The sequence below is a fragment of the Astyanax mexicanus genome, chromosome 23 (assembly GCF_023375975.1).
Source record: "Astyanax mexicanus isolate ESR-SI-001 chromosome 23, AstMex3_surface, whole genome shotgun sequence".
Taxonomy (NCBI): domain Eukaryota; kingdom Metazoa; phylum Chordata; class Actinopteri; order Characiformes; family Acestrorhamphidae; genus Astyanax; species Astyanax mexicanus.
In genome coordinates this window covers 22,922,414-22,936,336 of record NC_064430.1, presented here as the reverse complement: position 1 = coordinate 22,936,336, position 13,923 = coordinate 22,922,414, and the positions used below count along the sequence as shown (strand labels likewise).

The window sequence follows — 13,923 nt, the reverse complement described above, 5'->3', positions numbered from 1 at the left end:
CTATCAATCTTTCCCTATCAATCTTTCCCTATCAATCCTTCCCTATCAATATTCCCCTATCAATCTTTCCCTATCAATATTTCCCTATCAATATTTCCTTATCAATATTTCCCTATCAATCTTTTTCCTGTCAATTTTCCCTATCAATATTCCCCTATCAATATTTCCCTATCAATATTCCCCTATCAATATTTCCTTATCAATATTTCCCTATCAATCTTTTTCCTATCAATCTTTCCCTATCAATCTTTCCCTATCAATATTCCCCTATCAATATTTCCTTATCAATATTTCCCTATCAATCTTTCCTTATCAATCTTTCCCTATCAATCTTTCCCTATCAATCTTTCCCTATCAATCCTTCCCTATCAATCTTTCCCTATCAATATTCCCCTATCAATATTTCCTTATCAATATTTCCTTATCAATATTCCCCTATCAATATTTCCTTATCAATCTTTCCCTATCAATATTTCCCTATCAATATTTCCTTATCATTATTTCCTTATCAATCTTTCCTTATCAATCTTTCCTTAACAGTCTTTCCTTATCAATCTTTCCCTATCAATCTTTCCCTATCAATATTTCCTTATCAATATTTCCTTATCAATCTTTCCTTATCAATCTTTCCTTATCAGTCTTTCCTTATCAATCTTTCCCTATCAATCTTTCCCTATCAATATTTCCTTATCAATATTTCCCTATCAATCTTTCCCTATCAATCTTTTCCTATCACTCTTTCCCTATCAATCTTTCCTTATCAATCTTTCCTTATTAATCTATTCTTATTAATTGTACTATTGGTAATATAACTATGGGTAAGATTGAATATTCTCATTTTATATTCAAGTTTATATTCATGAAGTTTTAAGACTTCAGAAATCAATATTTGGTGGAATAATCCTGGTTTTCTCCTCCACCAGTCTTACACACTACTCTTGGATAACTTCTCCAAAAGCACTCCTGGTGCAAAAATCCAAGCACTTCAGTTTGGTTTGATGGCCTGTGATTATCCATCTTCATCTTGATTATATTCCAGAGGTTTTCAATTTAGTAAAATCAAAGAAACGCATCATTTTAAAGTGCTCTCTTATTTTGTTGCTAGAGCTTTATTTTTAAAAGACGTTTCTGCTGTTTTATTTTTTGTCTAGCTTGTGCCGTACCTGCAATCCAATCTTAGCAACTTCCAGCACTTGGAGATCCTGAATTTCAGGAACGGCAGCATCGTGGTGAACAGCAGGATGAAGTTTGGGAAGCCGGTTCCTCGGGAAGTGACCTCGGCGGTTTACCTGATCTTGGAGGATTTCTGCAACACTGCCTACCAGACCATGAACCTCGCCATAGACAAGTACTCGCTGGATGTTGAATCAGGTGAGTCTGGCAGCCAATCTAAATCTCAGGCGTCGTTTATTAACTTCATAAGAACAGAGTCTCCGTGCCTGACTGGGATCTGATCCCTCTGGGGCGTAAATTATGAGTTTGCGCCTCGTTTGTCACAGTTTGTGCCCGAGAGAGTGTACTGAGTATAACAGCAGAAGGATTCTGGAAGATTCATTTTCTGTCGTGTAAGATAATTGCTCAATGTGAGTCATGAGGCACTACTGAACATCGTATTTTTCACTCTTTACTGGCAGCCAGGCTGTGATTGGTAGCAGACGTGTCTTCTTTATTGTTAGAATAATACTGATTTTGTCAGATACAGTTGCAGGAAAAAGCTTAGTGTGTTCCTTCCAAACAACGTGCAGCAAAGTTTTTTTTGTACAGCAGTGGCTTCCTCCTTGGTGTCCTCCCATCAACTCTAAACATTTTGTTTAATGTTTTCCTTATTGTATTTAGTGATTTGTCAACAAAAATGTTAGTATGTGCCAGAGATTTCTGTACATCTTCACCTGACACTCTAGGATTCTTCCTCACCTCATTGATCATTCTGCGCTGTGCTCTTGCAGTCATCTTTACAGGACTTTACCACACCTAGTGTAGCAGCAACAGTGCTGAACTTTTGCTCTCCATTTGTAGAACATCAAGGCTTTTAAAGATACTTTTGTGGCCCTTTCCAGCTTCATGCTGTCATGTCAACAGTTCTTGACTTTTTTGTGCGAGGCATGTTTCTTCAATTAGGAACTGCGGACACTAATAATTCAGCTTCCAGAGCTTTCATACCTCAAATAATGCAAAGAAAACAAGTTCATATTCATAAAGTTTTTAGAGTTCAGAAATCTAAATTTGGTGGATTAATCCTGGTTAGTTTTTGATCACTGTTTTTTCATGCATCTTGGCATCATGTTCTCCTCCACCAGTCTTACACACTGCTTTTGGATAACTTTATGCTGCTTTACTCCTGGTACAAAAATTCAAGCAGTTCAGTTTGATTTGATGGCTTGTGATCACCATCTTCCTCTTGATTATATTCCAGAGGTTTTCAATTTGGTAAAATCAAAGAAACTCATCATTTTTAAGTGCTCTCTTATTTGTTTCAAGAGCTGTATATTAAAAATGAGTTGTAAATCATCATATTGGGTTTTTCTTGTGTTTTAAACAAAGTCCCAACTTAATTGGAATTGGGGTTGTATTCAAATCAGATTGCTGTTCCAGAGATGGGAAGGTAAATCGGGTTAGGGCAGAGCAGAACCAGCCTCAGGTCTGTGAATGAAGTGATTCCATGATGCAGATTCTTCGGATTAGGTGCCAAAGTCTCAGGTGAGACGTGCAGCCCTGCTTGTGTTGTCTGAGTGAGTCATATTGTGTGTTTGTGTGTACAGGTGTGTGTGTGTGTGTTTGTTCCTTTTGAGCTGGGCCAGTGTAATCTGTCTGAGCCGTGGTCTTATTACACTCCTGATCACACTGTCTAAACGCTGAATCATTTCAGCCGATAGATTAGGAACACGATAAAGCCTGGTTTATTTTTGACTCTGCTGGAAACACTGCATGAGGAGATGCTTGAGTCCTTATTCAAGAACATTACGATATATTACATTATATAATATTTTATTATATTATATTATATTATATTATATTATATTATGTTGCATTTAGTGGACGCTCTAATCGAAAAAGCGACTTACAAATAATGATGTACATTAGCATTAGGAGGTTAGAGGTGTTAGGAGAGTAGATGCTTTTTGTAGAGCTCTGTCTTCAAAAGTTTGTTAAAGGTAGTTTTGTTCCATCATTGGAGATCTACAGCTCTAGAAAAGAATAAGACACCACATAAAAATGATGAGTTTCTTTGATTTTACCAAATTGAAAACCTCTGGAATATAATCAAGAGGAAGATGGATGATCACAAGCCATCAAACCAAACTGAACTGCTTGAATTTTGCATCAGGAGTAAAGCTGCATAAAGTTATCCAAAAGCAGTGTGTAAGACTGGTGGAGGAGGAAAACATGATGCCAAGATGCATGAAATTAAAAACTGTGATTAAAAACCAGGGTTATTCCACCAAATATTGATTGATTTCTGAACTCTTAAAACTAAAACTTTTTAATCTAATTTTCTAATTTACAGCGCTAACGCTGCAGCATTAAAGCGCAGTGACTCGGTTCTGATACATCAGCTCACAGACGCAGCCTTGTGCTGATCCTCATCACCCTAGGAGTGATGAGGGAAAGAGAGAGAGCGCCATCGACTGTACTGTACCCACCCAGAGAGAGCAAGGCCTATTGTTCTCTCTCAGGGCTCCGGCAGCTACATGAACAGGATTCGAAGTCGAGGCCTAAGTTGATTTGGGTGGCCTTTTGCATTAGAAACAAACAAATGATCTGATGTATTCATAACATATATGTAAATGATTAGAGTTGTGGTCGGATTAGACACATAAGGTTGTAAAAAAAGGGCTTCCCCTCCTGCCCTACTTTAGGGTAGTGTACCTCTTGGTGAGAGACTGTTGTATATCTGTTATACTGATGTTCTCCTCTGTTGTTCGTCCAGGTGAGAAAGCTGATCCGTGTAAATTCCAGGCCTGTAACGAGTTCTCCAGGTGTATGGTTAATAAGTGGTCGGGTGAGGCGGAGTGTGTGTGTGACGCTGGGTATTTCAGTGTGGACGGTCTGCCGTGTCAAAGCATCTGCGACATTCAGGAGGATTTCTGTCTGAATGACGGAAAGTGCGACATCATACCCGGAAAGGGGGCGATATGCAGGTATGCAGAACATTTTCATTCTTATATCTGCTGTAGAGTAGAGTTTAGATTCTCTGCCCAACCCAAAGCCCGAACTCGGGCTTACTGAATAACTGTTACAATCTCAGAACATGAAAAGACGATCATTGAGTCGAAGTTTAGAACATAAAATATAAAATATATTAAAGTTTTCTGGAAAAATAGTTTCTGAATTGTTTACTTTGCAAAATAAACCTTGCAAAGTCAGGTAGTGTATATTATATTTGTATATTGTGCATTTTTAGGTTCATGCTTTAACCCTTTGAATCCCAGCCTATTTTGGTGTGATTTTTTTTCTCAGTTTTTGTCAGTTCCTCTTTCACTTGTTATAACACGGTTATGTTAGAAGTCAGCCACATGATCTTATTTTTCTTTATGCCAGAAGACATTGAGCTGCTCGAAAAGGTCATTATTGAGACGTAAATGCTTTTAGGAATTTGTAAATCCTAATGGAAATGATGTTTTGATAAAAAATATATTCTTTTACCTATTTTAGAATGTTCAGACTTCAAATCAATTCACACAAGAGTTTTCTTTTCAGTAATAGTTAGAGTGTTGATCAGTTGAAAGTATAAACATTTTGATAATAGTTTATTACATGGCTTATTACTGTGACAGAATACATGTGCAGCATCAGACAGATTTATTTTTCTTGATATTTAGATTTAGAGTGTGAGTAATTTGGGTCAATATGGCCGATATTCCTACCTTATAAAAAAGTGATTTAAGACACTGGATATTTACTATCAGCTGCGTATAATGAAAGAATAAAGCATGGAAATATGATGGTATGCCTTTTCTTTAAGTGTATTTCACAATAGATTTCTCAAAAACACACATGTTGGTGTGTTGATGCATTCCTGAGTGATTAAACTGTATAAACAATGTGCAAAGTTTTTGATACAATTTGCATCAATGGGATTTTAAGGATTAAAGGGATGCTGGTGTGTGTGTGTGTGTTTAGGTGTCGTGTTGGAGAGAACTGGTGGTATCGGGGGGAGCACTGTGAGGAATATGTTTCTGAACCGCTGGTTGTTGGTATTGCTATAATCTCCGTCGCCGGATTCCTGATTGTCGCTTCTGGAATCATCTTCTTCCTGGCCAGAACTCTACGAGATCAGTACGACCGAGACGATTCTGAGGACCCTCTTAGGTGAGAGCCCACCTGTCGTACAGGCTCTTCTGCCTTGTATGGAAACTCTGTGACAACATAAAAAAAATGATGAGTTTCTTTGATTTTACCAAATTGAAAATCTCTGGAATATAATCAAGAGGAAGATGGATTATCACAAGCCATCAAACCACCAAACTGAACTGCTTGAATTCTTGCACCAGGAGTAAAGCAGCATAAAGTTATCCAAAAGCATTGTGTAAGACTGGTGGAGGAGAACATGATGCCAAGATACATGATAAAAACTGTGATTAAAAACCAGGGTTATTCCACCAAATATTGATTTCTGAAATCTTTATGAATTTGAACTTGTTTTCTTTCTCATTTTCTGTAAAGAAATGCTCTAAATGACAATATTTTTATTTGGAATTTGGGAGAAATGTTGCCTGTAGTTTATAAAATGAAACAACATTGTTCATTTTACTCAGAAACTTATTTAGAAACTCAAGTTTTCTCTTAATTTTTTACAGAGCTGTACTTGAGTAATCAATATTTTGAAGTAACAGTGCTTTTACTTTGAAGTTGTGCTGTTGGGTACCTCTACCTAACTCTGCACCATTTATTTATTATTATTATTAATTTATTTATTAACTTATTTATTTCTAAATGTCAGTACTGAGACTATGCATTACAAGGTGAAAGCACCAGCAGCTAAGCTAATCTGCTAGCGTAGCACGTGTAAGATTTCGCATTATAGAAGGTCAAAAGTTCGTTGCTACACTTCTTCTATGACTTAAGCCTATTAGAGCAGAGAAAGTAATGCTAATCGGCAAGGAGAGAAAGCTTGGCCTAAATACGCCATTTTGGACACTGCATATCGGCTTATGGGCTTCAGACGGGTAAATACTCGGGCGCTGATCGCAGGGACGTGATGTAAATAAGCGTTCTGAAATGTTTAGCCTTCTCCCACAGCCTCAGAGCCGTTCGGCCGCCGCGCCGCGGCTGATTAACAGATGGAGACGTGTTTACTGGAAAATATCAACACAGCCCTGATTTTGTTTAAAATTGCAGCGTTTTTTTATACGTGAGCGTTCACCAGGGCTCGGTACGGCGGGTTCAGCGAGCCGAGCGAGACGAGCCACGGGCGATGCTTTAGTGAGGAGTTCTCCTGGGAGGTTAGCATCATGCTAAGTCAAACACAGAAAACCACAAAAGTCCCTCAGGCTTAAACATCCCCATATTTATTTACCTCTTCGGCGTGACTGGTTATATTTTACTCGCCTTCAACTCTGAGAGAAATATATTGGCTTTTAGAGATGTGATTTGAGATGTGCTAATCGCTGTAGAAGCTTCTGCTATACAAATATGCATTGTGTGAATGCTACTATGCTACTATGCTACTATGCTACGTACTTAACTAGCCCTAAACAGGCTATTTATCTAGGTATTTATCACAATACTGAGCTTACTGAGGTTCTCAAATCTTATATTAAATATATATATATTAACAAGTCTTCAGGCCACAAAGAAATCATATTTTCCAGTTGAAAAACTTTTTATTTTCCCTTTTTTATTCATGGTAAGCTAGAGTTGACCTAGAGCTGTAGACATGTTGACATGTTTATAATGTTAATACTGTTCACAATGTTAAATACTGGGTTACTAGAGGGAACTCTTACTCTTCCTTTCCTGGGCCGTTCCTGATGAGTGCCAGTTTCATCATTATAGCGTTTTTTATTGGTCTTTTTTGTGACTGCACTTGTGGATACTCTAAATATCCTTCTTTTTCTTAAAGTAAAAGTAAAAGTGCTGTTAGAGCTCTGACCTTAGTGTTTGGCCAGCAGATGATGTTGGGGATAAGCTGACCTCTGTCTCTCTCTGTCTGTCTCTCTCTGTCTGTCTCTGTCTCAGACATGCCGACAGCGTGCCGTCTCTGGAGAGGGCCACTAAGTATAACCCGATGTTTGAGAGTGATGTGAACTCGGGCTACAGCCGGTATAACCAGCGCTACTCCGGAGCTCCAATCAGCACCGCCAGCGCCGACGTGTCCAGCGACTTCGGCAGCGACGAGCTACGTCACATCTATGAGAACAGCGAGCTCTCAAAAGAGGTGTGTGTGTGTGTGTGTGTGTGTGTGTGTGAAATCAGGCAATTACAATAATGTATAGCCCCTATGTTTTCACTATGTCTTCAATTAGAAACACCAATCAATGGCCACTTTATTAGAAACACCTACAGTACCTTGTGTTTCGACTCATTGTGGCCACTTTATTAGAAACACCCTACTATATAAGTTGGGCTTCCACTGACTGGCCACTTTATCAGAAACACCTTAACGTGGGCTTCCACTCACTGGCCACTTTATTAGAAAGACCCTGCTATATAACTTGTGCTTCTGCTCACTGTGGCCACTTTATCAGAAACACCCTACTATACCACCGGCCACTTTATTAGAAACACCTACTGTATCACTGGCCACTTTATTAGATACACCTACTGTACCACTGGCCACTTTATTAGAAACACCTACTGTACCACTGGCCACTTTATTAGAAACACCTACTGTAGCACTGGCCACTTTATTAGAAACACCTACTGTAGCACTGGCCACTGTACTAGAAATCTCTGTCTAATCAGAATGGGGAACAAGATTATGTTGACATGTAAATGAATGGGGAAAGAAGTGTTTGTGTGAGTGTGTGTGTGTGTGTGTGTGAGTGTGAGTGTGTGCGTGGTAAATAGAGATGCAGTGTGTATATCTGTGTTTTCTCAGGATGATCAGCTGTAAGATATGTGGAGATATCTGCTGCACTGTGTGTTCTCTCTGACATCACTGCCGAGGATCAGTTTTACGAGCTCATGCTGAAACAGGAACAGGGACATCAGTATCAACATCAGTTCTGATGCTTCTTTTATTTCTGTAGAGACAAAGAGAACAGGGCTGAGGAAGGTGGAGCATTGGACATGGAGTGAGGGTGGTGTTCAGGTTTGCAGACATGGTGTAAATTTGGTGTTTTTGGTTTAGGTGTGCACAGAGTGGAGATGGTGAGGTGTGATGGTGAGATGCTGTGGGCAGTGTTAAAGCAGGAGGCGGAGATAATGCAGCAATTGTTGGGATAAAGATGAGACAGTGTTGGGTAAGGTGGGGGTGTGTAGGAGGAGATGGTAGGATGGTGGAAGGTAAGGTGGGGATAAGGAATAGACAGGTTTGAAGCATGTCTGGATGAGGGGATTAGATGTTTGGTAATGTGAGGACACTGGAGTATATAAGGAGACATGTCTGGTAATGTGTGGATAAAGGTGAGACAGTGTTGGGTAAGGTAGGGGTATGTTGTAGGAGATGATGCTTCAGAAATCAACATTTGGTGGAATAACCCTGGTGGTCTTTAATCACAGTTTTTTCATGCATCTTGGCATCATGTTCTCCTCCACCAGTCTTACACACTGCTTTTGGATAACTTTATGCTGCTTTACTCCTGTTGCAAAAATTCAAGCAGTTCAGTTTGGTGGTTTGATGGCTTGTGATCATCCATCTTCCTCTTGATTATATTCCAGAGGTTTTTAATTTGGTAAAATCAAAGAAACTCATCATTATTAAGTTTTCTTTTCAATCAAATCTCTGCTGTTTCAGGGAATTTGTGACAGTGAATAAGCTCACAGGGCTCACGCTTGTAGCGTAATGGGTCACGTGTGTGTGAGCGAGTGTGTGAGTGTGTGCATGTGGCGTCCAACTGCGTCCAACAGTCAAACACTTTTAGCAGAAGACAAGATGTCCCCAAACTTTTGATGTCCAGCCCGTGTCCTCGTGATTCACGACTCCTGCTTCAGTAAAAGTAACAGAAAACAAACTCCCGTCTCCCGGGTCCTCTTCCTTCACACCTGACAGGATAAATCGCAGGCTGTTATGTAATCGCTAGCGCCGCTGTTCTCTTTTAGCATGTACAGAAAGGCCTCGCTGTGTTCTGAGGGTTTTTAGGAGCTGTTTGTTCACGTTGCCCTGATGTGACACGGTGTCGCACCTTCACCGCACCGTTTAGACGTCTAGACGTCTGCGTGGGCGGCAGAGACGGATTTAGAGAGAGATTGACTGAAGGCTAACAAACGGCCATGTGGTTATGTAATGGTCTCGTCTTTTCACGTCCTCACGTTCCTCTCCTTTCCTCTCTCTCTCTCTCTCTCTCTCTCTCTCTGCAGGAAATCCTGGATCGGATTCGGATTCTTGAACTCTACGCCAAGGACCGCCAGTTTGCTGACTTCGTCCGGCAGCACCAAGTGTGAGTAAATGTAACTGAATGATGTGGGAAAATTTAGCAAGTGAATCAATTCTTGCTCCTAATGAAGTCCTATAGATCAGGGGTTCTCAACTAGTCTCAGCCCGAGACCTACATTTACTCATGGTCATTAAAGGAGATTTCTAGTGTGAAATGAACTTTAGGTCTATATAATATATTAATTTTACACCGGAGTTCTCCCTTAAGTCGCAACCCAATTTTATAGAATACAAATGTACTTTTTAAAAATATCCTTCCAAAACTCATTAGAAAATATATGTGCATGTAAAGTGAATTTAGGAGCAGTTTTTTTAGAAACTGAGGAAGAACTACATGTATAAAAGTTACTACAATAAAATTAAATATCAAAGTAGGCCACACATTGAGATATTTCTAAAAGTCTCTTTATTCCAAATATAAAAGAGAAGTACAAAATCTGATGAACATTAATTATTTTACATGTTTTAACAATGTTTTTACAAGTTAAGAATCGCTGCTATATAAAAGGCCTGTATTATTATGAAGTTGTAAACAGTGATTGGGAAACATGCTCAGATTTTGTTTTACAAGCCTATTTACAATACTGTTATTTTAACTCAGAATCAAACACACTCTTTTTATTTATGATAAACTTATCATAAATATGATATGTTTAAAACTTATAAACCTGGGAATAAGATGAATTGTACCAGAGGGAAAAGTAAAAGTAAGTAATTATGTAATTGATTGAATTGATTAATTAAATAATTAAGTAGATTTTAGGCACCACAGCAGGACTTTGCTGTAACACTAATAGAATTTAAGGTTTATAACGTGTGTGTGTGTGTGGAAGTCACATTAGCGTATGTGTGTGTGTGTGTGTGTGTGTGTGTGGAAGTCACATTAGCCGGTGTGTGTGTGTGTGTGTGTGTATGTGTGTGTGTGTGTTGGAAGCCCTCAGTGTGTACTGTGGGTTCTCCTGGGTTCAGTTCTAAGGTCTGGAGGAAGAGTTCAGACGGGTGTTTTGTCTGTGGCGGCGCGGCGCTACCTGAGACAGGTGTATAATGTTCCAGACGGAGGAATAGATCAGACAGGAGCTAGGGGAAAGGTTAACTACACTACCAGTGAAGAACACACACACACTCACACACACACACTGAAGTTCAGGTGCCAGAGAGACTTGTAAAAGGGACAAATTGTTTTTAAAGGATACAGTATGTACTGTTAATTATCCAGTATGTGGTATTAAGCTTTTAGGTATACTGTGTGTTATTATTAAGTTATTAAGTATACAGTATCTATTATAAAGTTATTAAATATTCAGTATGTACTGTTAAGCTGTTAAGTATCCAGTATGTATTATGCAGCTGTAAAATATATAACGAGTTAGGTATACCATGTATATTATGAAGTTATTAACTATACAGTATGTATTATACAGCTGTAAAATATATAACGAGTTAGGTATACCATGTATATTATGAAGTTATTAAGTATACAGTATGTATTATGCTGATTTTAAGCATATGATGAGTTATGAATACAGTGTATATTTGAAAGTTATTGAGTATACAGTATGTATTATGAAGTTATTAAGTATATAGTATGTATTATGTTGTTATTAAGTATATTAAGTATGTATTATGAGGCTGCGTAAGTGTTTATGAAGGTGTTGTTGTGTGTTATTATTATTATAGGGTTCTGGACCTGAGGAGAGACAGTAATTCCACACAGAGCTGCTGATTATTCTGCCATCAAGGTAAAATCAAATTTCATAATTTCATATTCCAATGAAGTCTAAATACTGAATATATTTTTATTCATGTTACTATTATTTCTGTAAGTAATGCAGGTAGAGGGTAAGAAATAAAGGGTTGGAGAAGGGGTATGGTCCTGCCACGTCAATGTCCTCCGTTCCTCAATTAACTGTTAACTGTTAAACATGGGGATGGCTGTATCATACTGTAAGCTTATGTTGCATTTCACTAGTAGAGGAAAGAGTAGATTCAGTTAAATACCAGCATGTGATGAGCCTACTTAGGCAAACAAGTGCTTTTGGAGTTGTTATAGATCTACTAAATATAATTTTTACATTAAAAAATAACGTTAAAAAAATGTTATGCAATACTTGTCTTTTTTAAATCTGTTCTCTCTTTAAATTTAGTTTTCTTTCCCTCCTCAGAAAACCTGCCTTCGCTCTTAAAGACGCGTAAAGAGGGAACCGAGTCTTCTGTTGACGTGGTTTTCCGGGTCGGACTTTTCCGAAGTTTGAAATGGACTTCCGATTTGTTTCATTATTCCATTTTTTTGGAAGTGGGCGGGGCTTAAGGAGAACTAGGACTCTGGCACTAAAGATTGACATGATGATGAGGTGTAGACGGATCACGTGACCTTTGCTATTCTGAGTTTTGTTGTTTCTTTTAATCCTGTGGGTCACTGTGGGAGGCCGCGTGTGACGTCTGGACTTTTCACCAACCAATCACAAGTCTTCATCAACCGCTTCACAAGACTAAACCCACCAATCAGTAGTCTCGGCTGCTCCTGGTCCAGTTCTGTTGGTGTTTTTTTGTTTGTTTATGTGTTTATATTTATGTATTTTGAGGGGGAGGGGCCAGTCACTATCGTTTCTCTTGTCAGTGCCTTCTTTCTTTCTGATTGGTCAGTTTCTGTTTTTTTACTGTGTTTGTTGTGGGACGCTGTTCGCTGTAGTAAGAGTGTAAGTGGACGGAACGACTGATGAGACTCTGAACTGTGTTTTTGCGTATAAATGAAATATATAGAATGAAACGTGATGTAGTATTAAGTCGTATAAATGCGAATGTGAAGTGCTCGTTATTGAATTTCTAAAATTTGATGCTTTTCTCTTTATTTTTTTCTTCTGCACAGACTGTAGGACGTGTAAATTAACTGTTGTAGCAAACAATGTAATTTAATGTAGAAAGTTATTATAGCTATTTTTAATGATTTATTTATTTATTTTTGTTTAAACAATGTTTTCAGTAGTTGATGCTTTTGTACTTTTTTTTAAAACACACACAAAACGGGTATGAAATTTATTTAATTTCTTTTTTCTGTTTTTATGTTATGTTTTTTTGGGGAAATTGTGAGATTCACAATTCACAATTTTACAGCAAAAATCTGTAAAAAAAAAGTTTCTGGAGGCTCAAGTTATATATTACATTTCAGGCTTTATTTAAATGTCTAGTCCAATATGATGTAGTTTTATTTTCTAATAAAGCCACATTTTAATACTTTCAGAGTATACTTTCTCTGGTCTGTAAGTCTACAATACAGGATTACATCCAGAAATGGCATTTGTCTAGATGCACTGTTCACACTTCTATGAGCTTGGAGGCATCTGGGACGGATCATCACACACTACAAATATGTATTGTGCTCAAAAAAATTAGTACTGCAGATTATTTTTTGGAGTTATAGTATAGACATGTTTTGTTGCATTGAGATCTTAAAGCATAAACAGATGCTGCCTTGAAGCATTTTTCAACAAGACAATATATATATATATATGCATTAACTTACCTTAGCATGCCTTTTGCAATCATTTAGTCCCCTGTGGGATAAAATCACTATTATTATTCTTTTAGCAGACATGGATATACTTTAGAGTAGTCTAAAGTGAAATGAGCTTTGATGGGAGCCATGATGCTCCTGAATGCATCAACACTGCCCGCCCACACTAAAAAATGATTGGCTGATTCACAGACTTTTTGCAGTGAATGAGCCAATCAGAACCCATTCTGTTTTGCATGCGCTTCATGAATATGCACACGAGGGGAATACCTTTCTCTCCCTCTCCCTCTCTTTCTCTCACGTGATTGGGTAAAAAAAGGTCTGTAACGCCTGCGTGTGCACATTTGTGTTCACTCTTGGGCCACTCTTTTCAGATTGTGGCAGATTTTATCTCTCTTTGGAGCATCAGGAAGCCATTATTGATATGTGTTAGACTCATGCAGCTTCTGGGAGACTTGGGACGTCTGGTGCTGTATCTCTGTAATGCAACTCTTGTGGTGATTTTCTGATGTCCACCAACCGACCACGTTGCACCGAACCTCCTGTCCTGATTTTTACTCGAAGAGGTCATGGACCACAGTGTGTTTGTGTTTGTTTTGCTTGGAAAACAAGACCCTGGAGTTGCAGTTGGCACAGGATGCTGTGACTGATGCTTCAGATGGGAGTGTTTGTGTGTGTTTGTGTGTGTTGGTCTGTGAGGGACAGACACTGAGGGATTCCTATCAGCTGTTGATGACTAATTCAGTGATATGGTGCTTCAATATGACTCACACGTTCTCACTGTCGACCTCAGCAAACTGAGGAACTCAGCTGGGATTCTTCATGTGTTCCATTGGCTGAAAAAAAAGACGAAAGGAAAAGATGAATCTAATGT

The 13,923-nt window shown here is 38.5% G+C and overlaps 2 protein-coding genes across 6 annotated transcripts in view; one reads left to right on the top strand and one right to left on the bottom strand.

Moving 5' to 3' along the window:
* Positions 1 to 12,769, top strand: part of impg2b (interphotoreceptor matrix proteoglycan 2b) — a 42,390-nt gene extending 29,621 nt beyond the window's left edge. For all 4 annotated transcript variants that reach the window (XM_049471257.1, XM_049471258.1, XM_049471259.1 and 1 more), the window contains 7 exons: positions 1,152 to 1,371; positions 3,929 to 4,139; positions 5,122 to 5,310; positions 7,180 to 7,378; positions 9,463 to 9,542; positions 11,216 to 11,277; positions 11,701 to 12,769. In XM_049471257.1, coding sequence (XP_049327214.1) covers positions 1,152 to 1,371; positions 3,929 to 4,139; positions 5,122 to 5,310; positions 7,180 to 7,378; positions 9,463 to 9,542; positions 11,216 to 11,261 — 945 coding nt within the window. In that variant the 3' untranslated portion in view covers positions 11,262 to 11,277; positions 11,701 to 12,769. The remainder of the gene's footprint in view (positions 1 to 1,151; positions 1,372 to 3,928; positions 4,140 to 5,121; positions 5,311 to 7,179; positions 7,379 to 9,462; positions 9,543 to 11,215; positions 11,278 to 11,700) is intronic.
* The window catches only part of adgrg7.1 (adhesion G protein-coupled receptor G7, tandem duplicate 1), a 308,074-nt gene that overhangs the window by 112,099 nt on the left and 182,052 nt on the right, over positions 1 to 13,923 (bottom strand). The window lies entirely within an intron of this gene.